Source organism: Trachypithecus francoisi, unplaced genomic scaffold (assembly GCF_009764315.1).
Source record: "Trachypithecus francoisi isolate TF-2019V2 unplaced genomic scaffold, Tfra_2.0 Lachesis_group12, whole genome shotgun sequence".
Lineage (NCBI taxonomy): Eukaryota > Metazoa > Chordata > Mammalia > Primates > Cercopithecidae > Trachypithecus > Trachypithecus francoisi.
The window spans coordinates 11,794,993-11,822,669 of record NW_022681457.1 but is presented as its reverse complement, the minus strand read 5'-3'; the positions used below and the strand labels follow the sequence as shown (position 1 = coordinate 11,822,669).

General features: G+C 41.8%; 1 protein-coding gene and 1 long non-coding RNA gene across 5 annotated transcripts; one reads left to right on the top strand and one right to left on the bottom strand.

Moving 5' to 3' along the window:
* Positions 1–619: 619 nt before the first annotated feature.
* On the bottom strand, positions 620–19,856 carry ZNF583 (zinc finger protein 583). 4 transcript variants are annotated; one of them, XM_033224569.1, is made up of 6 exons: positions 19,662–19,856; positions 16,652–16,750; positions 15,131–15,257; positions 11,383–11,509; positions 11,032–11,130; positions 620–5,077 (listed from the first exon to the last, which is right to left on the bottom strand). In XM_033224569.1, exons 3-6 carry the CDS (start codon positions 15,131–15,133, stop codon positions 3,600–3,602), a joined length of 1,707 nt encoding a protein of 568 aa, XP_033080460.1. In that variant the 5' UTR covers positions 15,134–15,257; positions 16,652–16,750; positions 19,662–19,856; the 3' UTR covers positions 620–3,599. The 4 variants fall into 4 exon arrangements, with proteins under 4 accessions (XP_033080460.1, XP_033080457.1, XP_033080459.1 ...); XM_033224566.1 differs by lacking the exon at positions 15,131–15,257; XM_033224568.1 differs by lacking the exon at positions 15,131–15,257 and having other exon boundaries at positions 11,032–11,127.
* A 207-nt stretch (positions 19,857–20,063) lies between these two features.
* LOC117091790 lies at positions 20,064–27,261 on the top strand. Its single transcript, XR_004440523.1, has 2 exons — positions 20,064–20,230; positions 26,954–27,261. It is a non-coding gene; the product is annotated as an uncharacterized LOC117091790 (long non-coding RNA).
* Positions 27,262–27,677: the final 416 nt, after the last annotated feature.

Sequence of the window (27,677 nt, the reverse complement as noted above, 5' to 3'; positions counted from 1 at the left end):
GCCTCAGCCTCCCAAGTGGCTGGGTTTACAGGCATGCACCACCACACTCAGCTAATTTTGTACTTTTAGTAGAGACAGGGTTTCACCATATTGGTCAGGCTGGTCTCTAACTCCTGAGATCAGGTAATCCACCTGCCTCGGCCTCCCAAATGCTGGGATTACAGACATAAGCCAGCATGCCTGACCAAAAGCACACACACTCTCTCTATATATACATATTATATATATATATATATATATATATTTTGAGACAAGAGTCTCACTCTATTGCCCAGGCTGGAGTGCAGTGGTGTGATCTCGGCCCACTGCAACCTCTGCCACCCGGGTTCAAGCGATTCTCCTGCCTCAGCCTACTGAGTAGCTGGGATCACAGGTGCCTGCCACTGCATCTGGCTAATTTTTGTATTTTTAGGAGAGACAGGGTTTCACCATCTTGGCCAGGCTGGTTTTGAACTCCTGACCTCATGATCCACCTGCCTACATCTCCCAAAGTGGTAGGATTACAGGCATGAACAACTGCGCCTGGCCAAAGCACACTAATTTTTGACAGTCAAATTTATCAATCTTTTCCCTTACGGTATTTGAATATTTTAGAAAGACATGTCTGACACCAAAGTCATTAACATATCCCAATATATTTTTTTCTAATAGTTTTGCTTTAGTAATTTACATTTAGATTTTATTGTTAGAACTTATACTTGTTAATGGTGTGAAATTTACTTATATAAGAGAGGGGAGAGTAAGGAGGCTTTTGGCACGGGTTACTGACATAACTTTCACATAGAAAGGCTTTAAGAGGTTTGTCATCATGTCTTCTTAGAAGCCACAGCCTGTAGAGAAGCCAACTCCAAGCTTGAACTTCTCTAGGGATCCTTTGGGCAGACTAGATCCCATTTTTAAAACCCTTCAGTCATTCACATATAACATGCAGCATCTTCTGCTACATTTCATGAATGAACACTCTTCCTTGTTTTGCCTTTTACAAAATTATTTCATCCACTCAAAAGCTCACTTTTTTTTTTAAAGTATCGTTTACATTGTTCTATGTGTATAATAGGATCTGGAAGGAAAGACATTGTGTGCCGAGTTTTTGAACTTCAAAATAAAATTCTACTTTTCCCAATTAAAATTCTGAAGTTGACAAATTGCCTACAACAAAGTTTGTACAAACCCATGCTCTTTTAAATTTGTGCATAGTATCTCTTTTCCTGTGCTTCCAATGCAGTTTTATTAATCTGATATTGAAAAAATAGTACCTCCTTGGCCTAAACTGTATTTCTTCTGATCCTAGGGAGATTTAGTACTTACCACATATTTATTGGTCACCTGTTGCCTCTTCATATCCTTTGACTATGAGCTGGAGAAACGCATCATTTCCTAAGGGATTTTTATGAGCAATTTTATGTTAAGGATATGAATTCCATAGTTTATATGTGCTGTGATAAATTTCTCCCATTCTTAGCTTTAAAAAATATTGTATCTTTGTTTTGCTATCTTTGGTCATATAAAACCTTTATACAGGTCTGATACAGTCAAACCTATGACTTGTTGGCAGGAGGTGGGGAGGCTTCTGAACATCATGTGATGTTTAGGAAGGCCATTCTCATTCCATGATTAGTGTGCCAGAGTCCTCTAATCACTGTCTGTTCCACATTTAGATAAACCACTTGAAAGTAACTTTCACATATGTAAAGAATGAATTGTTGTATAGAGCAGTATAAATTTTTCCAAAACTGTTAAACCACTGATGTGATAGGTCACTTTTGTTGTATATTTTCTTTATATGTGTAACAGCGTGAATACGTATGTTCACACTTACATGTTAAAACCTTATAAAATTATTAGAATTTTGTTAGGTAGAATCTGTAGATTAATTCATGGGCTACTGACATCTGTATGATAGTGAATCAATCTTACCATATAAAGGATAAAATATTTGTCTTCCTTTTCATCCTCCATTAAACTTTCATCATTCTGTTTGTATCTATAGTCATATGTGAATTGATTACTGCATTGATTATATGCCAAAAGACTTCTGGGGTCAGGAAGTAATATTAAAAAAGGTCAGATATAAAGGATCAGGGAGTGGTCTGTTTCAGAAAGGGAAAACACATGGTCTGCTGAAGGTATTCACATGTATTTTAAACTTCATGCATACAGAATCAAACATGTTTGTGGGCCAGTTTATGAGAACTCACCTACAGTTTTGGTTTCGTTTCTTCACTAGTTTTGAAATTTTAGTAATTTAACAACCTTTATTAGTTTTAATGACATAGGTTTGATATAATTCATTTACCCAGATTTAGAAAAGGAGTTCAAACTTAAACTTTATTTTCTACTCTTCATTGGTTACTGATGTTTCACGATTTTTAATTTTGATTTTGCCTTTGTTTACATGTAAATGATGAATACATCTCAGTAAGCTGTCTTATTAAAAATGACTTTTTATGCCAGGCACGGTAGCTCACGCATGTAATCCCAGCACTTTGGGAGGCCAAGACAGGCGGATCACCTGACGTCAGGAATTAGAGAAAAGCCTGGCCGACATGTCAAAACCCTGTCTCTACTAAAAATACAAAAATTAGCCAGGCACGGTGGTGCATGTCTATAATCCCAGCTACTCAGGAGGCTGAGGCAGGAGAATCACTTAAACCTGGGAGGTAGAGGTTGCAGTGACCCAAGATTGCACCATTGCATTCTAGCCTGGGCAACAGAGCAAGACTCCATCTCAAAAAAAAAAAAAAGACTTTTAAAATAAGACATTAGCTTCTTAGAACTGTTAAATATCTAGTCAATGCTGAGATAGAAGCCACCATTTTACCCTATATGATGGACTCTAATGTCAATCCTACTGTATTAGATACTCTCCTCACCTACTTTTAGAAAAATGCCTACCATTCCTAATAAAAAAAAAAAAAACTTCACAATCTCTCAGTCCTGAGCTGCTGCATGTCTTTTATTTCTGAGATAATCATGGCCAAGATGATCGGCTCTTCTATGTATAGTATGGTTATCTTTTCACTTTACATTAATGTTTAATTACTTTATGCTAGGCACGCTGCTGAGCAATTTACATGCATTATTTCATTCTTCTATTAACTTTTGAGGTAGAACCATTATTATTCCCACACTATAAATCAGACTGAAGCTTACAAAGCACAAAATGCTGCCCCCAAATTAGAGGGCAGAAAATGGAAGTGCAAAGATTGGAACCCAGATATTTTTGATTCTGGAAAATGTGTCTTAATCCTGGATAAGTATTCAGAGAATGAGATGGGTAGTGACAAAAGATAGGAACTTTGGAAGGTAGCCTTGAACAAGGTGTTAGAGGCTAGGTTTTTAGGCTATTTTGAAGAATGTGTGCTTTAACTTAAAAACTATGGGATGCCACTGAGGAATTTTAAGAGGGAGAAATGATATTAAACATTTTTTTTTAAAATACAAATTTGGCTGCAATGTGGACAGCTGACACAGACAATGGTGAATACAAGGAGACTAATTGGAAAGCTACTCGAGTATCCCATGTCAAATATATTAATGTGCATTGGACAAGGATGATGGAATGGAAATGGATTAAAGAGGTGAGATTTCAGACATATTCAGGAGATGAAACCTACAGGTCTTGACAACTGATTTGATGTGGAGGGTGAGGGAGAGGAAAGAGTCAAGAATGACTCCATAGTATGAATTCTTTCGTGATGAGCAAGATGTGCACGCTGCCTGAAAGATTTCCTGCAATCTTTACATTCATAGGGTCTCTCTCCAGTATGAATTCTCTGATGTAGAGTAAGAGATCCACTATAGCTAAAGGCTTTCCCACAAACATTACATTCATAAGGTTTCTCTCCAGTATGAATTCTCTGATGTTGGGCCAGATGTGCATTCTGGCTGAAGGCTTTTTTACATTCCTTACACATATAGGGTTTTTCTCCAGTATGACTTCTCTGATGTTGTGCAAGTGATGAACTATTGCTAAAGGCCTTCCCACATTCAATACATTCATAGGGTTTCTCTCCAGTATGAACCCTCTGATGTTGATCAAGGTATGCAATTTGGCTGAAGGCTTTCCTACATACTTTACATTCATAAGGTTTTTCTCCAGTATGAACTCTCTGATGTTGAGCAAGGTGTGCATACTGGCTGAAGGCTTTCCTACATTCCTTACATTCGTAGGGTCTCTCTCCAGTATGAATTCTCTGATGTACAATTAGGTATCCGCGATGGCTAAAGGCTTTCCCACACACATTACACACATAAGGTTTCTCTCCTGTATGAATTCTCTGATGCTGAGCAAGAAATGAACCATTACTAAAGGCCTTTCCACATTCAATACATTCGAAAGGTCTCTCTCCAGTATGAACTCTCTGATGCTGAGTCAGGTGTGCAATCTGGCTGAAGGCTTTTTTACATTCTTTACACTGATAGGGTTTCTCTCCAGTATGAACTCTCTGATGTTGGGCCAGATGTGCATTCTGGCTGAAGGCTTTCCTACATTCTTTACATTCATAAGGTTTCTCCCCAGTATGTATTCTCTTATGTTGTGCCAAGTTTGCACTCTGGCTGAACGTTTTCCCACATTCAACACATGCATAGGGTTTCTCTCCAGTATGAATTCTCTGATGAAGAGTAAGGGATGAGCTCTGGTTGAAGACCTTCTCACAGTCATTACATTTCAAAAGTTTCTTTTCTACATAGACTTTCCTATGTTTCATTTCAACAGATTTTTTCCGGTAACTTTTCTTTTGTGGTTCATGCTTATGTTCTTTTTCTTTGGTGGGAAAACTCTGTTGTATATCAAAGATTGTATCCTGGTGGAATGTTTGCCAAGATTTGTTATATTCTTTATGTTGAACTTCTGGAAGGATTTCCTTATGAGTGATGATTAATTGACTAAGATGTACCTCTTGACTTCCTAGCTGGTTCTTATACCAGTCCTCACTTTGACAGTCTTCTCTGAAATTGGGGTAGTCAAGGCTATAACTAAGATGTCTTGTTCCCACTGTCACAACTGTGGATGATTCTTCATATGTCTCTTGCTTTGATGAAAATTCACTGTTTTTAAATACATACTCCCAATCTAAAAGACATCAAGAAACAAATGTCTTTTGTATTTAATTCACTAGAAGAAACTTCTTAAACATGTGAATAAAATACATAACAAGTTAAAGGATTTAAAAGCTTATAATGCATTCTAAAATAATGACATTATAAATAATAAGAATTTATGAGAGTTGATTAAGGAAATAATCATTGACAACCAGTAAGGTAAATATAAGAAGAACAAAACAATGTGGTCATCCAAAATCATAATCAGCTGTTTATAGCTAAGTTAATGACAGACTTCAAACACCTTTTCTCTCTTATCATAGGTTATCCTGCATTCAAGCTAAGTTATCTTTAATAAGCCAGTTTTATGATGTTAACATGATTTAAAAACTCCACTGGAATCCCAGGCCTAAAAACAACACTAGGCAGTATTAATATCCTTAATAGGATACATGTAAAACTTTATGGTTGTTCATATTGTTCATAAAACTCTGTGGGTAAACATTTGCAGTTAGAAAAAAGTCTTCCTGAAAATCATTTTCTATGTAACAAATTCCAACCGTATGTAAATTTTCAATTGATCCCTAAGATGCCTTCATATAAGAATAGTTTTCTATCAAACTGCTTGGTCTTACTAACCTAGCACAGAACTTAATCTGCCTTCCCGTGTTCAGTTCCAAATCAGATCACTTCATTTTTCTGCTTAAGATTTTCCTGCAGTTTCGTACTACGTTTATAATAAAGCCAAAATTCCTACCCTGGTTTACAAAACTCTACATGACCTGGTGTTCTCTGATCTTATATTCTACTACTCTCCTGCTTGCTTCCTCCACTTCAGTCATATGGGAATTCACTATATTTCCACTTTAGGAACACCAGACTTGCCATTTTTCTGCCTGAAAAGCACTTTCCACAGATACCTGCTTGATCCCTTCTCTCAGTGCACTTCTTCACTTGAGGTTCTGTTCACATATTACCTCTTCAGTATGGCCTTTGCTGAACATCCAATATGAAGTATTCCATACTCTTATGTTTCTCTTTCCTCCTGCTTTGCACTTCACAGCACTTAACTTATTTAATATCATATTACATGTCAACTTACTCACTATTCTCATTAGAATGTAAACATTCATGTGTAGGAACTTTTTTTCTCACCCTTGAACACCCATTGCCTAAAATAGCCTGGAAAGATAGAAGGTGCTTAGTATCTTTGGAATAAATACTGAATCAATAATACATAAGTCACCACACTAATTCATCCTCTTATTGGAATGACATGCTTGCATGAATGGGGTAAATGTCTGAAATCAAATGGAATATTATTAGTAAAATATTATAGTGGATAATGATATTTGGAAGGAAAAGAATCTGAAGGCAACATACTTAAATTGAGGCTGCTGACTCCCACTCTGCTGCCTCAGTGCCCTTCCAAATTCCACTTTCCTCTCTAAACAGTTGCAAATCACACTCATGAATGCCCTATAGAAAGTCAACATGAAAATTAAATTCTGAAGACTCATGGGTCAAAAAAGAAATATGAAATGACTGCAAAGGAGCAATGATCTAATTAAATAAGCCCAGAATTAGGATGATAAAACTATAATAAGGAAGTAAAAACATAGGTATAGTCATTGATGAATACTAATTCTCATTAGACTGAAAAGTTAAGGATGGATGTTATAATCGTTACGGGCATGATTCTTACATTTTAGAGTGTATCAGAATTAGATAAAACTTGCTAAATGACAGATTGCTATACTCTGTGCACAGAGTTTTTGATTGAGTTAGTGGAGGTTGAGGGCTGAGAATCTTCATTTCTAATAAATTCACAGGTGATGCTGCTGGTCTCAGGACCACATTTGGAGCATCACTGCACAATAGCACCCACTGGAAGCATAATATAAAAAGGTACAACAAGCCAGCAGATAAAATAAAATGGAATTATAAAAAATATTCAAACATCCCAAAAGAAGATAGAGATGAGCAAATATTTTTTAATGAGAAATATTAAAGAGAAAACAATAGTAGACCCAACTCAAATTATACAAATAATTAAATATTAATGAACTCCTCATTAAAAGGCAGAGTTTATAGGAATCATCAAAATGAAAGACACAATTATATGCTGTTTATAGAAACCTCACATTATATATAAGAATACATTAAAATAAATAGTAAACAGATAAAGACGTAACATTCAAACAGTAAGCATAAGGCTAGACTGACTATATTCGTGTCAGATAAAATAGACTTTAAAACTGAGTATTGGCCAGGCGCGGTGGCTCAAGCCTGTCATCCCAGCACTTTGGGAGGCCGAGACGGGCGGATCACGAGGTCAGGAGATCGAGACCATCCTGGCTAACACGGTGAAACCCCGTCTCTACTAAAAATACCAAAAAAAAAACTAGCCGGGCGAGGTGGCGGGCGCCTGTAGTCCCAGCTGCTCGGGAGGCTGAGGCATGAGAATGGCGGGAACCCGGGAGGCGGAGCTTGCAGTGAGCTGAGATCGGCCACTGCACTCCAGTCCGGGCGACAGAGGGAGACTCCGCCGCAAACAAAAAAAAAAAAAAAACTGAGTTTACCAAAGATAAAGAGACATATAGTAATCAAGGGATCAATTCACCAGAAAGAAATAATCTTTAATGTGTGTGCACCTAATATAAAGCCTCAAAATACATAAAACAAAAATTGAAAGTGTAAGAAATAGGTAATCCTATAGTCATAATAGGCAACTAACACATGCTTTGCTCAGAAACTGACAAAACTAGGAGAAAATAGTAACAAAGAGGATCTCAACAGGGTTAACTATTTGTACAACACTACACCCAACACTTGTACAACATGTATTCGAGTGCACACGGTGTGTTCAGTAAATAAGATAGACTATATTCTGGGGTATAAACCAAGTCTCTATAAATTCCAAAGTACCGAAACCAAGGTAGGTATGCTCTCTAACCTCAATAGAAGTTATATATCATGGGCCAAATCATGGGCCAAAGAGTATAGTAAGAGAAATTAGAAAATATCTCGGTTGAAGGCCGGGCGCGGTGGCTCAAGCCTGTAATCCCAGCACTTTGGGAGGCCGAGACGGGCGGATCATGAGGTCAGGAGATCGAGACCCTCCTGGCTAATACAGTGAAACCCCGTCTCTACTAAAAATACAAAAAAAAAACTAGCCGGGCGAGGTGGCGGGCGCCTGTAGTCCCAGCTACTCGGGAGGCTGAGGCAGGAGAATGGCGTAAACCCGGGAGGCGGAGCTTGCAGTGAGCTGAGATCCGGCCACTGCACTCCAGCCTGGGCGACAGAGCGAGACGCCGCCTCAAAAAAAAAAAAAAAAAAAAAAAAAAAAAAAAAAAGAAAATATCTCGGTTGATAATGACAATATAACATATCAAAATCAGAGGATACAGCTAAAACGGTACTTAAAGGAAAATCTAGTTTTCAAATGCTTACATTAGAAAACAACTAAAAGTCTAAAAATCAATAATCTAAGATGTCACCTCAAGAAGTGAAAAAAAGACCAAAGTAAACTTAAGGAAAGTAGAAGCAAAAAGTTAAGAAAGAAAATTAACAATACAGAAAAACAACAACAGAGGAAATAAAACAAAAGTAGGTTCTTTTAAAACATCAGTTATCAAGAAAAAAAGAATAGATATCAGCAACACCAGAGGAGTTATCATTACATATCGTACAGCTGTTTTTTAAAAATGTTAATAAATTGAACAATTCAGATGAAACACAGAAATCTCTTGAAAGACATAGCCTACCAAAGCTGATTCAACAAAAATCAGATAACCTAATTAACCCTATATCCATTAAAGCTGTTATGTAAAAAATACTTCAGGCCCAGATGTCTTCATTGGTGAATTCTATCAAATATTTAAGGAAGAAATAATACCATTTTATCCAAACTGTCAGAAAATAGAAAAAGAAAAACACTTTCCAACTTGGTTTCATAAGGCCAGTATTATCTTGATACCAAAACGAGATAAAAAAATTATAAGAAAGTAAACCTGCAGGCCGGGCGCGGTGGCTCATGCCTGTAATCCCAGCACTTTGGGAGGCTGAGGTGGGCAGATCACGAGGACAAGAATCATGACCATTCTGGCCAACTGGGTGAAACCCCGTGTCTACTAAAAATACAAAAATTAGCTAGGCGTGGTGGCATGTGCCTGCAGTCCCAGCTACTCGGGAGGCTGAGGCAGGAGAATCACTTGAACCCGGGAAGTGGAGGTTGCAGTGAGCCGAGATTGAGTCACTGCACTCCAGCCTGGTGACAGAGCAAGACTCCGTCTTGAAAAATATATATATACAAATAAATAAATAAAAGTAAACCTGAAGACCAATGTAGCACATGTACATAAGGCAAAATCTTTAATAAAACTGGGCAAATCAAATCCAGGAAAATATGAAATAGCATCATCTTGACCAAGTAGAGTTTATCCCAAAAATGCAAGATTGGTTTCACATTTGAAAATCAATCAGTGTAATTCGCCATATTAAAAGGTTAAAGAAAAAAAAAATCACATGATCATTTCAACAGATGTAGAAATAGTATCTGATCCATTTATTATAAAAATGCTCAGCAAACCAGGAATAGAAAGTAACATTTTCAAACTGACCAAGGACATCTAAGAAAAACTTACAGCTTACACTGACTTAACAGTAAAGATAGAATACATTTCCTCTTAAGATTGGAACAGCACAAGTACATCTCCTCTTAACCCTTCAATTACACATTAGACAGGAGGTCCTAGCCATTGCAATACATCAAGAAAAATAAGGTGTAAGGATCAGAAGGAAAAAAAAACTATTTGTAGATGGCATGATTGTCCATCCAAAAAATCCTCATAGACCTACAAAATAACTGTGAGGGCAACTATTAAATGAATCAAGCAAGGTCATAAGATGTAAAGCTAATACAAAAATCAATTTACATTTTTTCATACTAGTGGCAAACTATTAGAAAACTGAATTGTTGGCCGGGCGCGGTAGCTCAAGCCTGTAATCCCAGCACTTTGGGAGGCCGAGGCGGGTGGATCACAAGGTCAGGAGATTGAGACCATCCTGGCTAACACAGTGAAACCCCGTCTCTACTAAAAAATACAAAAAACTAGCTGGGCAAGGTGGTGGGCACCTGTAGTCCCAGCTACTCGGGAGGCTGAGGCAGGAGAATGGCATAAACCCAAGAGGCAGAGCTTGCAGTGAGCTGAGATCCGGCCACTGCACTCCAGCCTGGGTGACAGAGCGAGACTCCATCTCAAAAACAAACAAACAAACAAACAAAAAAAACATAAAGCCAATGAGGCTTGGAAAAAGAATAAATAAATAAATGCATCAATCCTTCAATCTAAAAGGAATGAGTAACTGAGAAAGGAAAACAAACAAACAGACAAAAAACTGTTTTTTTTTTTTTTTTTTTTAAGACAGGTGCTTGCTTTGTTGCCCAGGCTGGAGTGCAGTGGAATGCTCTCAGATCATAGGCTCAGGTGATCCTCCCACCTCAGCCTCCCACGTAGATATTACAGTCGCATGCCACCAGGCCTGGCTGATTTTGTGTGTGTGTGTATTTTTAGTTTTACCATGTTGCCCAGGCTGGTCTCGAACGCCTGGGCTCAAGTGATCCACCCACTTTGGTTTCCCAAAAAGCCGGGATTATAGGCACCTGGATTTTTAAAAAATGAAACAAAGCAACCTGTATAAAACTAAAAGGCAAGGACAAGGAGATGCTGTGACATTTGGGTCCAACAATAGGAAAATGGGTTATCAGAGAAGATTACTGTCAGAGAAGACTGTAACTTGTGAGAGAATATAAACAGAGAACAAATTGAGGAGCTCATGCTAAAGATGCCTCAATATTTCTTCCCAGGCTTTGAATCTTTAAGAAAAGCTACCCAGGAAACATCAATGATGAACTGAAATCTTTCAGAATTGCTGAGCTTTTCCTGGTAATGGCTTCTATCTCCCTATTTCTCTCTCACTCACCAGGGCATGTGCCTCTTGTTCCCTCCTTCTTCACCATCCAGGGCTCTTTTCCTTGCTCCAATAATGAGATCACATCTGGCTTAGAAACAGAAACTCCTGCTTACAAAAAATAAAAGGGGAATTAGGCAGGTATATAAGTAAGATCAAGTTTCTGCATCATCAAGAAGGTGGGAGCATAATGGGAGGGAGCTGAGGAATAAGAATGGGGAAGATGAAGCTGCCAGTTCTACAAATTCAACCTATTTTGGGAAGCACAAGAAAGGGAAATTTAGTGAAGGACATCAGAGGTTTCCCAACATTACACTGGAGCTCAGTCCCATGTAGATTCTGAATTACAGGAGACGTCCTTACCCAGTGATACCAAGCTCCTGTAGTTCTCCAACATCACTTTCCTGTACAAATTCCTCTGAGCGGGGTTCAGCCATTCCCATTCCTCTTGAGAGAAATTTACAGCCACATCCCCAAATGTCACCAAATCCTGAAATGACATAAACACATTCTTGCTCAACTAGTGTTCATATCCTCACATGAGCCTAGGTTAAAAAGTTAAATTGTCTATACTTTTAGAGAGAAATATTGCACATAGCAAAACTTTCTGACAGTATCTTAGGTTCTGGGCAACACATGTCAGATAATTACTAGATGACTTCTTTGTGCTTTGTTTTGATATTCTGTCATGGAAAGTATACAATTTGAGAGATAATCCTACTGTTGGAGGATTTATAACACACACAAAATTGGAAAATAACAGAACACTGTAAATCGAGTATAAAATATGTTATTCATATTAAATGCCAGAGTATTTCTCAATACTGGAAAATCAGATACACTGGGGAAGTAAAGAGCTTCAAGGAGGAAACAGGCTGAGTTAAGCTTTTTAACGTGTACATGGTTGAACCTGGCATTTTTCCAAACTCAGTACAATGGAATGGTCAATGTTCCAGAGACATCAATAGGGTTGTATAAAAATACATATAAAATGTTTGATGCTTACAATATTGACTTTCTGAAATTAAATATATGTAATAGAAACAGTAAACAAAGTTTTATACTGACTTGCAAAAATATGGCTTAAATGTATACCATAACAGAGTGCAATCAAGCAGCTGAGTGACAGATCACCTTATGTGTGGAAGTATGCCACTGAATTTGTGCTTGGTGGCAAAGATAACATTTGCTAATCAGCTGTCAAACTGATGCATTTCATCTCACTGATGACCTCAGGTATCTCACATATTTTTTTACATTTCACAGTACACATTTCATAATGACAACCCAGGTCTTGTGTGTGTTGTATTTTAAACACTTGTTTTACACAAATTCCTCCCCTGTAGATGGTTTAAATGAATGGAAGGCATATGGTTTGGATGAAGAGCAGCTTGATGTCACAAAAGGTATCTGAATCAGGCCAGAGGTGATGATGCATGCCTAAAGTTCCAGGTACTCAAGAGGCTGAGGCAGGAGGATTGCCTGGGATGCTTGAGTCCAGCCTGGGCAATATATGAGACCCTGTTTCTAAAGACAAACAAAAAGGTATCTGAATCAAAACAAGAAAAAATTTGTCACAGATAAAATGAAGTTGATCTCAAAGACTATGACTCTAATGTCTTGAGAAGAAGAGTACTGGCCGGGCACGGTGGCTCAAGCCTGTAATCCCAGCACTTTGGGAGGCCGAGACGGGCGGATCACGAGGTCAGGAGATCGAGACCATCCTGGCTAATACGGTGAAACCCTGTCTCTACTTAAAAATACAAAAAACTAGCCGGGCGGCGAGGCGGGCGCCTGTAGTCCCAGCTACTCGGGAGGCTGAGGCAGGAGAATGGCATAAACCCGGGAGGCGGAGCTTGCAGTGAGCTGAGATCCGGCCACTGCACTCCAGCCTGGGTGGCAGAGCAAGACTCCGTCTCAAAAAAAAAAAAAAAAAAGAGAAGAAGAGTACTATTACAATAAATGTTTGAATCTGTATAATCAGTACTTGATAAGAAGGAATCAAAGAAGTACAATAAAAGTTATTTCAATATAGGACAAATTTCGGTTGGAAACAAAAATTTTCCTGAGACTGTGTGTAAGAGGCAACAAGTGATTGCCTAACAGCTCTTGATAACCGCACTAAGTTGTAAAGATAGTTGGTAACTTATAAATATGCTACATAAGAGACAAAATAATATAATTTAAGCACTATTAATTTATTTAAATAGTGAACGTCTCCAAGTCTGATAATAAAATGCATCAAAAAATACCCACCACTCTCACTAGAGAAACATACACAACTGTGCCTGTTTGATGAGCAAGAGAGTTTTTAAAATGTTACAGTACAGCTCCCAAATACTACTACTGCATGTTGAAGTAAGGATCTTTAAGATAACATGGAACAAGACCTAGTTTGCTTCCTAAAAATTAAAAATGGGTCTTCTTCCTAACAAGATAAATCAGCTCAAGACTTACCAGGGCTTGCTGTATGGTTAGGCATATGCATCTTGGTTTTGTTTTTGTTTTTGTTTTTGTTTTTTTGAGACGGAGTCTCACTCTGTCACCCAGGCTGGAGTGCAGTGGCCGGATCTCAGCTCACTGCAAGCTCCGCCTCCCGGGTTCACGCCATTCTCCTGCCTCAGCCTCGCGAGTAGCTGGGACTACAGGCGCCGCCACCTCGCCCGGCTAGTTTTTTGTATTTTTAGTAGAGACGGGGTTTCACCGTGTTAGCCAGGATGGTCTCCATCTCCTGACCTCGTGATCCGCCCGTCTCGGCCTCCCAAAGTGCTGGGATGACAGGCTTGAGCCACCGCGCCCGGCCTGCGTCTTGGTAGCTTAAGAGCAGGCTTTACTCTGTGGCATCTTGGTTTTGACATGTCACAGAGTAAAGCCTGCTCTTAAGCTGGGCTGACATAGAGATGGGATTCAATGTTACACACCTGAACAGCTACGCTGATTCCTTAAACACTGAAATATTGCCACACTCACTGGTAAACAGCTACTGCACTGAGTGCTGCTAGTGACCAGATTTCTCCATAAGGAATTCAGCAACTGAAGATTAATGCCCAGCATGGCAGCAAACGCCAGGATCCCAGCTAAGATACGTTCTGCTGTGTGCCTTTGTCTTGTTCGTTGTCAAATATGAACATCACCCCTACCCTTATATGACTCTTTGCAGAGTAATGCTCCTGTTGAAGAAAGACTCAAATACATCAGTGATTTTATTTAGAAACCTTTTCAATGGAAAAAAAAAATGAGTCAATGTTAACTGCTACTGTTAGAACGATGCACAAAAGTGTTAAGGAGGTTATCTATAAAGAAAGCAAAAGTATGGCTCCAAGAAACATCAATTACATGCATCAGCTGTTTAAAAAGCTGCCATCTCTGAAACACTTCTTAATACAAGGATATCTAAGGAAGTGACTTGTCGCTTCAAAAAAAGGAAAGGAATATGAATCAGGTCTAAAAAGTAAAACTTGTGCTGGATAGGCCTGGGCACTGCTATTCATCCATTCTACTGTAACTCAAACACTTCAATAAAACTCTTTAAAATTTTGTGCAGGAGGGCCGGGCGCGGTGGCTCAAGCCTGTAATCCCAGCACTTTGGGAGGCCGAGACGGGCGGATCACGAGGTCAGGAGATGGAGACCATCCTGGCTAACACGGTGAAACCCCGTCTCTACTAAAAAAAAAATACAAAAAAACTAGCCAGGCGACGTGGCGGGCGCCTGTAGTCCCAGCTACTTGGGAGGCTGAGGCAGGAGACTGGCGTGAACCCAGGAGGCGGAGCTTGCAGTGAGCCGAGATCGCGCCGCTGCACTCCAGCCTGGGCAACAGAGCGAGACTCCGCCTCAAAAAAAAAAAAAATTTTTGTGCAGGAAAGTGTTCCACACACATCATTTATTGTGTAGACATTAGTGAAGAAGCTTTTGCTACACAAAGTCCTCAAGAGACATTTTTTAGCTGCACACATGAACTAATGCATTCTGGTTAGGATACTGGATTTCATTCCAAGTAAGATAGGAAGGCAATGAAGGTTCTGGGCATGGGAGTGAAATAATGAGCCCCATCACAGTCTCGCTACAGTGTCCTTCATCATTTTCCACCACCCTCTTAATATCATCACTCACCATGATCGACGTTACTGACCCTCAATGTATATTACAACTTCTTACATCTGACTCAGTCACTAACTGGTCACGTGGACATGTCACTTTCTTCCCCTGGCCTCCTTTTCTTCATCAGTAGAATGAGAAACTTGGACAAGATCACCCATAATTATCTTCCTGGCTTTACTGTTTTATAAGCCTAAGACTGTGCTGTCTAATACCCTAGCTACTAGCTACATATGGCTAAATTTAAATCAAGTAACATCACAAATTCAGTTTCTCAGTCATGCTAGTATATACAAGTCTTTGTAGCCACATCTGGCTAGTGGCTTCTATATTAAACACTGCAGATATAGAACATTTCTACTGTCAATTATCACAGAAAGTTCTATTGGACAGTGATGTACTAGCTGATTTCTGCATCTGCCTCACCTTACTCTTTCTCCATTCTCTATATTTTAACTTGAGGTTTGTATCTTTTATATATATTTAACCTATACAATGTATTTAACCTCTACGTATTTTTATCTATGTGTACAGAAATTTTTTTTTTACTAAATGAATATTCCATCCCTTCTCCATTGATTTAAAATAATATCAGTACATCATATAATTAAACTAGTATACATTAAATTCTATGAAGACAAAGACAGGGCCTATTTTTATTTATCACAGCACTTAGCATAAGGTCTTCAATAACTATATGTTCCATGAATGAATATTTCCATTCTTATGGAATTCTTATACTTGGAATAGTTTCTTAACATTATATGTTTCTTCTGGCTCCATTCCACACTATCTACTGTTTTTATTATTATAGATATATACAGCTTTTACTTTAATGTCGATTTAAGTGCTCTCCCATTACTCTTTTTCAAAAAAAGTTCTATTTTTTACATATTAATTTCACTAATCTTAACTAGATGACCTAGAATAACATAGCTGTGGACACTCAGAATGTCCCTAAAATGGTACCTCATTATTCCCTGGAATACTATTCTTCAAAGCCCACAGAGTGCCTGGAAAAATCCCTGCCCTAGCTGACCCACACTTTAATATTCAAGACTCAACACATCTCACTCCTCAAAATCACTTTGAGCAAGAGACTTTGCCCTGTTCTGTGACTAAGACCACCTGACAACCCTCCTGTCTTGCCTTCTTTTCAAACCTAGGTCTGTGGAAAAGCTTTATTTATGCTAGTGGTTACAACTGAACATACACCTTAATCTCAATGAATCAACTTACTACAGTGAAGGTTATCATATGCCAATGAGTGTATTTTTGCATCTTGAGAGCTTCTAACAGACACTAAACCCAGAGGAGGTGCCGAACTATTTCTTGAGTGAAGATAAAAATGCTGGCTGTGGAAAAAAAGATGACTAGGCTTTTGGAGACTTTTACTTGAAAGCAAGATATGAGGAACGCGTCACTGGATGAATGGAACCTTGTTAGGTTGGAGTACTTTGGAAGAAAAACAAAATGTTCGTATAACCTAAAAAATAAGATGGCATTTTAGGGGAGAGAGAAGAAATGCTTCCTTACCTTGGACATGGCTTTAAGGATTCCAGAATTTGACAGTTCTTCTGTCCTACTCCTTCAGGCTCCTCTCCAGGAGAGGGATGGTATCCTGAGAAAGTAGAGCTGGAGAAGGAAAAAAAAACATAAAATGCCAGGCCTGCCCTGCAGCTCTCAGTATCATCAGCCTAGAAACCTTTCCTTCTCTTTCTCCTTCTTTCCCCAACCTCAGGAGTCAATTAGAGATATTGCTGAGCAAGTCATTTATATCTAAATTTACAATTCTTTTGCCCACATGCTTTGGATCTTAAGGATACAACATACGGGCCGGGTGCGGTGGCTCACACCTATAATCCCAGCACTTTGGGAGGCTGAGGCAGGCGGATCACGAGGTCAGGAGATCGAGACACGAGGCCAGGAGATCGAGACCATCCTGGCTAACATGGTGAAACCCAGTCTCTACTAAAAAATACAAGAAATTAGCAGGGTGTGGTGGTGGGCGCCTGTAGTCCCAGCTACTTGGGAGGCTGAGGCAGGAGAATGGCATGAACCTGGGAAGCGGAGCTTGCAGTGAGCCAAGATCACGCCACTGCACTCCAGTCTGGGCAACAGAGCGATACTCTGTCTCAAAACAAACAAACAAACAAAAAAACAACATACATGTTCTGTGCTTAAGTTACCTTCCCATTTATAATTTAGAACAAAAACAGCAATTACACAATGGCATTACCAAGCAAGGATTTCCCCCTTTGACACACGAAGGCTCTTCATTGGAGTAATTAATTATTCAAGACATCATGGTAATAAGGAATTAAGCCAAACTGGAAACCAGGTCTAACTTTTAATTCTTTCCACCCGATCATGATGTTGAAAGGAAATATGTCCCCACCCTTTCTGCAAGGATGAGAGGCCGGGCGCGGTGGCTCAAGCCTGTAATCCCAGCACTTTGGGAGGCTGAGACGGGTGGATCACGAGGTCAGGAGATCGAGACCATCCTGGTCTACACGGTGAAACCCTGTCTCTACTAAAAAAAAAAAAAAAAAAAAACTAGCCGGGCGAGATGGCGGGCGCCTGTAGTCCCAGCTACTCGGAGGCTGAGGCAGGAGAATGGCGTAAACCCGGGAGGCGGAGCTTGCAGTGAGCCAAGATCACGCCACTGCACTCCAGCCTGGGCGACACAGCGAGACTCCGTCTCAAAAAAAAAAAAAAAAAAAGGATGAGAGATAAAGTTACAAAGTAAAATTTCTCAGAGAAAGCATCTCTATACACAGAGTGAGCATCAGAGGGTCTATGTGGTGTGGTGGACACTCGATCAAAGAGTCAAGATGGCCTACTTCAGGTCTTGGCTTATGACAACCCACAACTGAAAACTAATCTCTTGACTTTTCTGGGCAATCTCCTCAGAGAGGAAGAAGGAGAGAGGGAAAGAGAGGCAGGCTATGCATGAACAGTCATCCAAACCCCTATCATTAATTCTTATCTACCAGACCTCAATGTCTTGAAGAATAAAGCCATTACCTAAGAAGCAGCATAACTTAGTGGTAAGAACCACTAGGCTTAAGGATCAGAACACCTGGTCTCAAACAGCCAAACCACTACATGCTACCTCTACAACCTCTGGCAAGTTAGGTAACCACTGCAAACCTGTTTCCCTATCAGTGAAACGGTAACTATTCCCTATCAATTGTTGGGAGGATCCTGAAATGATCTACATAAAGCATTGAGCACAGTGCTTGGTACATCCTTTCTTAAATAAATTTTCATCTTTCTGTCATTTATTTTCATAAATAGCACATGGTAGGTCTCCCATTCCTTTTTCCTGTTAAATTCCTCACATGCCCCCAGAGACTGAGAGGGATGGAAAAACTACTGTGCCAGACGACAAGCAGCCAGCGTTTTCAGGCTTAAGTCTGAGGCTCCTGTTTGTCTCTCCTTTTCCAGCTCTCTTCCCCTCTCCCTTTTTCCATCTTCTCCCCTTCATCTCCATCTCTCTGTCTCTCCACCACAACAGCAGTCTCCCAAACCCCAGAGAACACCAGCATCTCCAAGCACCCACACAGCTTCCTGCCCACAAAAATCACAGACAACAAACCACAGTTTCTCACTCTGGCACCTCCCCTGGCAACCTATGGACATGCCCCCACATTGTAGCCCGCCCTGCTCTCACAATGGGTCATTTAAGGCCATTCTGAGTCACACTGTCACACTCACTGTCGGCATGACACACAGTGCTAAGTCACACAATCTGTCAGTCTCATATAATCACACACACTGTCATGCACAATCTCACTGTCACATACAATCTTAGTCTAACAACACAAACTGTTCACATAGTTTCACATACAGTGACACACACTCACACACTGTCACACAAATTCTCAGTCGCAGTTTCACGTGGTCCCACATCAACAGCCACATATCGTACACAACCACATAGCCTCACACACAGTGACATGGCCTCACATACTGTCACAGTCTCACATGATCCTACACACACGGTCAAACTCTGTTCACAAAGTCACACACACTGTAACACAGTCTTACATTATCCCGCACACACAGGTCACACACACAGTGACATGGTCTTACACACTGTTCACACATGGTCTACACATAGTGACAGTTTAACACTGTCACACATTCCGAGTCAGTCTCACACATGGTGATGTGGTCTTAAACACATCCCACACGGTCCTATATACTGTCAAAGGCTCCCGCACACACAGGGGCAACGGTCTCATACTGTCACACACATTCTCACACCCAGTCTCACACTGTCACACACAATCCCACATTTGTCCCACATGGTGTCACACTGACACACATATTCACACACGGTCTCACACACATTCTCACAGTCACACACGGTCTCACATTCTCACACAGTCACACATGGCCTCACACACGGTTCCACACTGTCAAACACATTGTCACACACGGTTCCTTAATGTCACAACATTCTCACACACTGTCACACACGGTCCCACACACGGTGGCATGGCCGCTCCCGGCGTCAGCTCCATCCCGCGCTCCTCACCGCCTCCTCCCTCCGGTGGGCACTTCCTTCGCGCGGTCCTTGGAGGCCGGGGCTGGGCCAGGGCCCGGGCCAGGGCTCGATCCTGGCCGCCGGCCGCGCTCACAAAGGCGCCGCAGCGCTAGGGCAGGCCGCAGGGGCCGCTGGGAAATGAAGTCCCGGTCCGGCGCGGCGCAGAGGATGCTGGGATGGTGGCCGAGGGTCCCGGGAGGCCGCAGGTCTCCCCGCTCAGTTGCGGGTAGTTGCTGCTGCGCCCCCTTCCCTAGTAAGCTTACCTCCGCTGGCCTTCAGAACCCCACTCGGACCAGCTGAACCCTCTCAGGCGGTTCGACCGCCCGTTCACCCACCCGTTCCACCTGAGGCCTGGGAGGACCCGCTCTGACTGCGCAGGCGCAGCTGGCTCGGTTCCCCCCCCCCCCAAAGGCTGCCAGGCCAGGGTGCTAGCTCGGTGACGCGCACGCGCAGTAGCCGCGTCCGAGCTCAAGCGCTCCGGGTGGGGCTGCGAGCCCAGCGCTGAGAAAAGGGAGCCTAGAGGACCGGTGTGTGGTCAGAGCCAGCTGGAGAGGGGCCCGGTAGGACGTATGTGTGATTAAGCTGTCTGGCGGCCCGGGCTTTCTCTTTCCTTTCCCTTTCTGTTTCTTCTGTCTCCGCCTGACCCTGTTTTTCATTCGCCATTTATTGAGCGCCTACTGTGTGGGGCACTGTCGTAGGCCCTGGGCACACAGCAGTGAACAATCAGACAAAATCCCCACCTCATGAAGCAGTGTTCTAATGCGGGAAGAATTCAATAGGAAAAAATTAATAATTAAGGACACTGATGCATATTGGGAAGTAATGCGTGTTATAAAGAAAAGCGAAGCAGAGTGTTAAGACCATTCTTTCAGTTCTTCCTTCCTTCAGTTATGCCCTCTGAATCAGTGGAAAAAACAAAAAGCGTATTTTTTTTTCCTATTATCTCGACAACTAATCATAACAAGACTTCTCTGACCAAATATGGGGGAGTTCCCCACGCATACCAAGCACCCGCATACCAAGCAAGCAGTGAGTTCAATGAGTTCTGCAGCGAACACCAGCTGGGTGTCCTCCAGTTCAATTCCGACGCTGTCTACTTGGAGACGGGTCAGACACCTTTCGCTGAGGGCTCAGTCCCCAAGCCTGCCTCCCCCTTCCCACTAGTCACAAGTCCAGTCTCTGGAACATCTGACCCCACCAGCTTCAAATTGGGATTTTCACCACCCCCTCTTTGCAGTTCAGTATTTTGCTAGCGTGGTTCACAGAACTCAGGGAACACTTATGTTTCCTGGTTTATTATAAAGGATATTACAAAGGATATAGATGAAGAGATGCATAGGGCAAGGTACAGAAGAAAGGGTGTTGCACCCAGGAACCTCGACATGTTCAGCTATGTAAAAGCTCTCCGAACCCTGTCTTTTGGGAGTTTTACGGCTTCGTTACATAGACATGGTTGATTAAAATCCCCTCCCCTCCTTGGGGTTGTGGATGGGGTTGAATGTCCTAACCTTCTAGTCATGCCTTGGTCTTTCCATAACCAGTCCGCATCCTGAAACTATATAGGGGATGCCAGCTATCAGTCAACTCATTAGCAAACAGAGAGTTTTTACTCTTACTTTGTAGTTCCTAAGGATTTTAGGAGTTCTCTACTAGGAAGATCAAATATATATTTCACAATATCATACTCTCTTATTCCTATTCTTCAACGTTTTTGAAAATATTTTATAAACTCCTGTCTCTAGTTCTGTCTCCCAATCCTGTACGATCCCTCCCAAAATCCTGTTATGCCCTTCAACTGTTTCATGTAATTGTCTGACCAAAGTTGCCCGTGACAAAGAGCATCATAGAAGCTGGGAATTTTATTTGAGAAAATAAAAAAAAAATGCAACTATGATACCAGCAAATACTAACTGAAGCTTCTTTTTTTTTTTTTTTTTTTGAGAGGGAGTCTTGCTCTGTTGCCAGGCTAGAGTGCAGTGTTGCTATCTCAGCTCAGTGCAACCTCCGCCTCCCAGGTTCAAGCGATTCCCCGTCTCAGTCTTGCAAGTAGCTGGGATTACAGGCACACGCCACCATGCCTGGCTAATTTTTTTTTTTTTTTAGATGGAGTCTTGCTTTGTCACCCAGGCTGGAGTGCAGTGGTGCGATCTCAGCTCACTGCAATCTCCACCTCCCAGGTTCATACCATTCTCCTGCCTCAGCCTCCTGGGTAGGTGGGGGACTACAGGCACGTGCCACCATACCTGGCTAATTTTTTTGTATTTTTAATAGAAACGGGGTTTCACCGTGTTAGCCAGGATGGTCTCGATCTCCTGACCTTGTGATCTGCCAGCCTGGGCCTCCCAAAGTGCTGGGATTACAGGCGTGAGCCATGGAGCCCAGCCGAAACATTGTTTGCAATAAAATGTTGAACATAAACAATATGGCTACTATCGTGGGTAGCAACTAGATGGGGCCTGTATCAAAGGCGGTAAAGAAGACAGTCTCTTATTTACCAGGACAGTTGTAAGAAAGGCAGATGTATTAGAGAAAGTATGAAAATATATTGCAAGGTTGCAACGGGCAGCTCAGCAGAGGAGCTGTCTGCAAAGAGGCAGGAGCTGGAAGGGTTTTACAGGGTCATACTGGAGGGAGCTATGAGGAATGAGGTCATTGTGACCTCCGGTTGTTTGATTAGCCATCTCTCAGAACAATTGTTCATTGTTCTTCCCCACCTGGGGCCCCTTCCTCATTGTTGTTTACTTACCAGACTCCACAGCTACTAGTAGAAGAATGGTCAAATAAATAACAGTACGTTGTCTCAAAAAAAAAAAAAAAAAAATTGCTGCCTCAAAAGAAGTAGCACTCTAACATAAATTTTCTCAGCAAGGCAATTTTACTTCTATAGAAGGGTGCATCTTGCGGATGGAGCAATGGCGAGAGCACACCTGAACAAGGGAGGGGAAGGGCTTCTTATCCCTGATGTAGGTAGCCCCTACTGCTGCATCATTCCCCTATTGGCTAGGGTTGGACCACACAGTCTAAGCTAATTCTGATGGGCCATTTTAAAGACAGCAGGGGTAAGAGCCAGAGTGCTGGGGTGAGCAGTTTTGGCAGGAAAGACTGTTATGGAACAGGTGACTAAAGGTGACTTAGGTTAGAGTGGGTGACCGGGGTGACTCAGGATAGAGCAGGTGACCAGGGGAGCAGATGTGAACTAGTGATCAGAACTGGCAGGGAGGTTGTTTACTGAAACTAGGGGCAAGGAGATGAAGAGAATGAGGAAGTTAAACTTTAAAATGGAGAACAAAGAACTGAACATACTGACATACTGACTCTTTGAAGAGAAACTTAGAACTCACTGTCTTGAACAAAGTTATGATTGATATCTTCCCCTCGCTTTTTCAAACCAGACAGACAAGACTTGTTTAAAATAAGGCATCAGTAAACTTCCAGGTTTTGGCAGTCTTTTTGACATTTCACAGATGCGTGAAGAGAGTAGGCATCTTTATGAAACCACCTTTGCAAAGACTGTATCAGTGAGAAGAATTATTAGTAAACTGAGCTAACCCATCTGTCTTGCCTTTCCCTTAATTATTCCTGGGCTATAGGGCTGAGCTAACTTTGGAACACACTTACGCTATAGTTTAAATAATAGGCTTTGCCCAAAACTCAACTGCTTTTGTAAAGTGAATGGGAGCCATCCGTCTGAGAGGAGAGGAGGATGGGTCCTGCTAAGGTGGTGCCATTATTCAACTGTCAGCCATTATTCCAAAGGTTTTAAGATATGCAACTTCCCCAATTACTACTGCAAATAACATCACCACTGTAGAACCTCAGAGTGGCCTTTTGAGATATCTTTTTGGGTTTTTTCATGTCTGACACCCATGGCTCCACCTGGACCTGATGGTTCCATTTGGACTAACCAACCCAGCTCCCGTGGTACCACCCAGCAGCAATTCAGCCCACACAAGGAGAGCTTTGACCCCCTATGATTTCATCTCCAGCCCAACGAATCAGCAGCAAGCACCTGTTACCTGGCCACCCCCACCCCTTGCCCCAAACTGACTTTGAAAAACCTCTAATATAAGAGCTTTGGATGAGATGATTTGAGTACGAACTCCATTTCCCATGTGGCGTGGCCAGCCTCATGTCTGTTAACCTCTTTCTCTACTACAATGCCATGGTCTTTTTTTACGCAGTCAGCACGAAGAACCCCTTGGGCAGTGGTTACATTTAGCCGAGGAGGCTAGATGGTAACATTTTTTATTTTTAGCCATTATCTCTTAAGCTTCTCCTTTTGGCAGAACCTTCTACAAAGCTTGGTGAGAGTCACGAAGTAAACTTTTGATTTGCTTAAAAACCACATTTATTCTTTGTCTCAGGTGAGCAGCAACTATTTGGGCTGGTGGTGCAGAGGTAAAAGAACTTACCAAGATGGTTGTGGGTAAAGACAGATTTATTAAAGACAGTATGAAAGTATGTTATCAGGGAGCGACAGGCAGAATCAGCAGAAGAGGAGCTGACTGCAAGGAAACAAAGGCTTGCTGGAGATTTTATAGGATGGTTCCTGGGCTGATTGATAACGCCAAGGCAGCAGGGAACTAACCTGCATTCTTCTGTCACCCAAGGTGTTTGATGATAAATGTTTGCGTGCGTTTGATGATAAGCAGGAAGTTTGTGAGTTATGTTCATGATTTGCTCAGGAGGGCTATATGTCCTGGGCCATAAAGAAAAGCAAGCCTATAGCATATCTGCTTCCTTTTTTTGTTTATATATCCTGGACCATGAAGAAAATGCAGATCTATAGCTTATTTGCTTTATCTATTTGCTTTCTGCTGGTTCCACCAGCCTGACTCCTTTTCCCTAAGTAGGAATCCACCTTCTTCCTAATGGGTAATCAGCAGACATATGTCTACCTAGCACACCTAAGTTTAACATAATTATCTAAATGCAAAATCTTGAGGAATAAAGACAAACCCTCTACCAGGCACAGTGGCTCATGCCTGTAATCCCAAGTGACATAGGAGTTTAAAAGAAATTATTTAGGCAGATAGGGTAAGGAAATCCTCGGTATAGTTTTCCTTTTAATGAAAAGCAGCCCCCGAGTCATTTCTTTTCTAACAAAAAGCAGCCTGAAAAATCAAGCCGCAGACATCGATAAGCAAGCTGGAAGCTTGCACGGATGAATGCCGGCAGCTGTGCCAATAGGAAAAAGGTACCTGGGGGCCAGGCATGTCCAACATGGCAGCTCCATCTTCCCTTTTGTCAACCAAAAGGGAAGTACACAGTAAGGAACAGACAGCATGGCCCCGGCCAGGTAGGGACCCCATCTGCATAATAAAAGATTAGGGTGGGACAGCCAGCTTCTGATTGGCACACCTGGTCCAAACAATCTTTGGGGCCTATGTAAATCAGATGCCACCTCCTACAAAACCCCATCTACAAAACCCCGTGCCCTGTGGAAGACCTACCTGGGAGCCCTTCTCTCTCTGCAGAAGCTAGAGCTATTCTCTTTTCTTTTTTGCCTATTCTCTTTTCTCTTTCGCCTATTAAATCTCTGCTCTTAAACTCACTTCTTGTGTGTCCGCGTCCTCGATTCCCTTGGCATGAGACAACGAACCTCAGGTATTTACCCCAGACAACGATGCAGCTTCATCAGCATTTTGGGAGGCTGAGGCAAGATGATCACTTGAGCTCAGGAATTCAAGACCAGCCTGGGCAATACAGTGAGACCCCCATCTCTAAAAAAAAAAAAAAGAAAAAAAAAGAAAAATTAGCTGGTGTAGTGGCATGCACCTGTGTTCTCAGCTACTTGGGAGGCTGAGGTAGGAGGATTGCTTAAGCCCAGGAGGTTGAGGCTGCAGTAAGCCGTATTTGTGCCACTGTGGCAAGCCAGATCTCACACAAGCTGAACAGGCAGGCCTCCCTAACAACTGTTCCAGCATTGACTAAATGGTTAGGTTAAATATTAAAGGCTGAGAGAGCCAGTGCCCTAACACAAAGGCTGCTGATTTGAAGCATGACAAGATAATGAAGGAATGGTCACACTCCTCATCCCAGGATCCATTTAGGATTAAACAAGTTTTATTGAGGGTCTAAAGGCACTCCCCAGACCTCCATAACTTAGTAGGAGACAAGGTAAGGGTAATCGCCTTTGGCACTTGGACCCAACTAAAGTAAAATTACTGAGGCTCTGGAGAAAGGTTCCCAAGCTCAGACCTTAGTTATAGATTAGAAGAAATTAATCACTTATATCTTTAGATGAATGCACACTTACATGTAGACATATAGCTTAGAAGGTGGATAAGCACTGGAAAACTTTGTAATTTTGAGTTGTCTGGCAATATTTTTCTAGCCCTCTCCCTGTACCTGGTTACAGAAATACTCTCTTCTTTTATATCAACATCTTGTTATTGGGCTGCGAGAATAACAGCCTGGCCCTCAGTTCAGTCCAGGAACACCACTGCATACCAGCTTGGGTGACAGAGTGAGACTTTGTCTCTTAAAAAAAGTCCTCAGAGGCTGGGCACGGTGGCTCATGCCTATAATCCCAGCACTTTGGAAGGCCGAGGCGGGCGGATCACGAGGTCAGGAGATTGAGACCATCCTGGCCAAGATGGTGAAACCCCGTCTCTACTAAAAATACAAAAAATTAGCCGGACATGGTGGTGAACACCTGTAGTCCCAGCTACTTGGGAGGCTGAGACAGGAGAATGGCATGAACCCAGGAGGCAGAGCTTGCAGTGAGCCGAGATCGCGCCACTGCACTCTGGCCTGGGTGACAAAGCGAGACTCCGTCTCAAAAAAAAAAAAAAGTCCTCAGATAGAGAAGGCCACACGTATTTTATCCTCAGTTGTCACAAGGAAGATGCAATACATTTATTTTTCTCCTGGATTAGTACTGGAGAAAAGCCTTTTATCCTTTTTCTTTCTTGGCTATGGATGTCCAATTGCTGCAGCACTATTTGTTGAAAAGGTTATACTTCCTCCATGGAAATTTATTATTATTATAGTGCACAGATTTTAGGTCAGAAAAATTGGGGGAGGTGCCCAAGTTCATTCAGAGAGTAAGTAGCTAAGATTGGGTTAGAGCCCACTTTGTTGTTGTGTGATTCCTTGCTTGGATTACTATGCACAACAGAATATGGCCCACCTCCCCACAGTTGATCTCATTCGAGTGATAATGGGTGATCCTGAAATAGAAGGAATCTGGCAGAAGGATGGATATGGCTGGGTGGGGCAGGGTGGTGGGTAACAGGAGAGGGAGCTGCTGGAGTAACTCTGCATGTGCTTTGGCACAGGAATGTGTACTGGGAAGTGGCTGACTAAAGACCTATGGATTCCATGGAATGGAGAGGGCAGCTCAGAGCATTCTCATACTCTTAAAAGGAAGAAACTGGAAGCCACCTGCTAAGTGGACCCTGAATGATCCCTGCCTCCTAGTATGTATACTCTTGTGTAGCCTCCACCTACTTAGACTCACAGCTGATTTTGTGACCAAGAGTATAATGGTGTATGACTTCAGAGGCTTGGTTCAGAGTCAGAAGTGGCCATTTCATCATCTTCTAAATTTCTCTCTGGCAGATTAATAAATATGAGAAAGTAAAAATGGTATAGAAGAAAGCCTGAGAGATGGCTGGCTTTGCACCTGTTTAGTCCTTTTCCTTCCTTTCCTCCATAAGCAAATACTGACGCATGTACATATAGACACACACAGTGGGATGTTAAAGGGAAACTAGAGCCACTCGTCCCTTCCCAAGATCAGAGAACCTAGGAAAGATGATGACTTTTTGCATCCACCTTCTGCTCTTGAACTCACAACACTGTCCTGAACCACAAATAGGGTCAAGTAGGATAAATCTACAACTGTCTCCTCGACTCTCTGCTCACAAGTGTGAAATTCAACCATCTTTGCGGAAGTTGTCTCTTAACCAACCTCTGAGCTTTGCTTCTATTATTACATCATTTTATTTGACCCTCAGGACAAAACTGCAAGCCCAGCATTACATTCTTCCTTTTATGGAC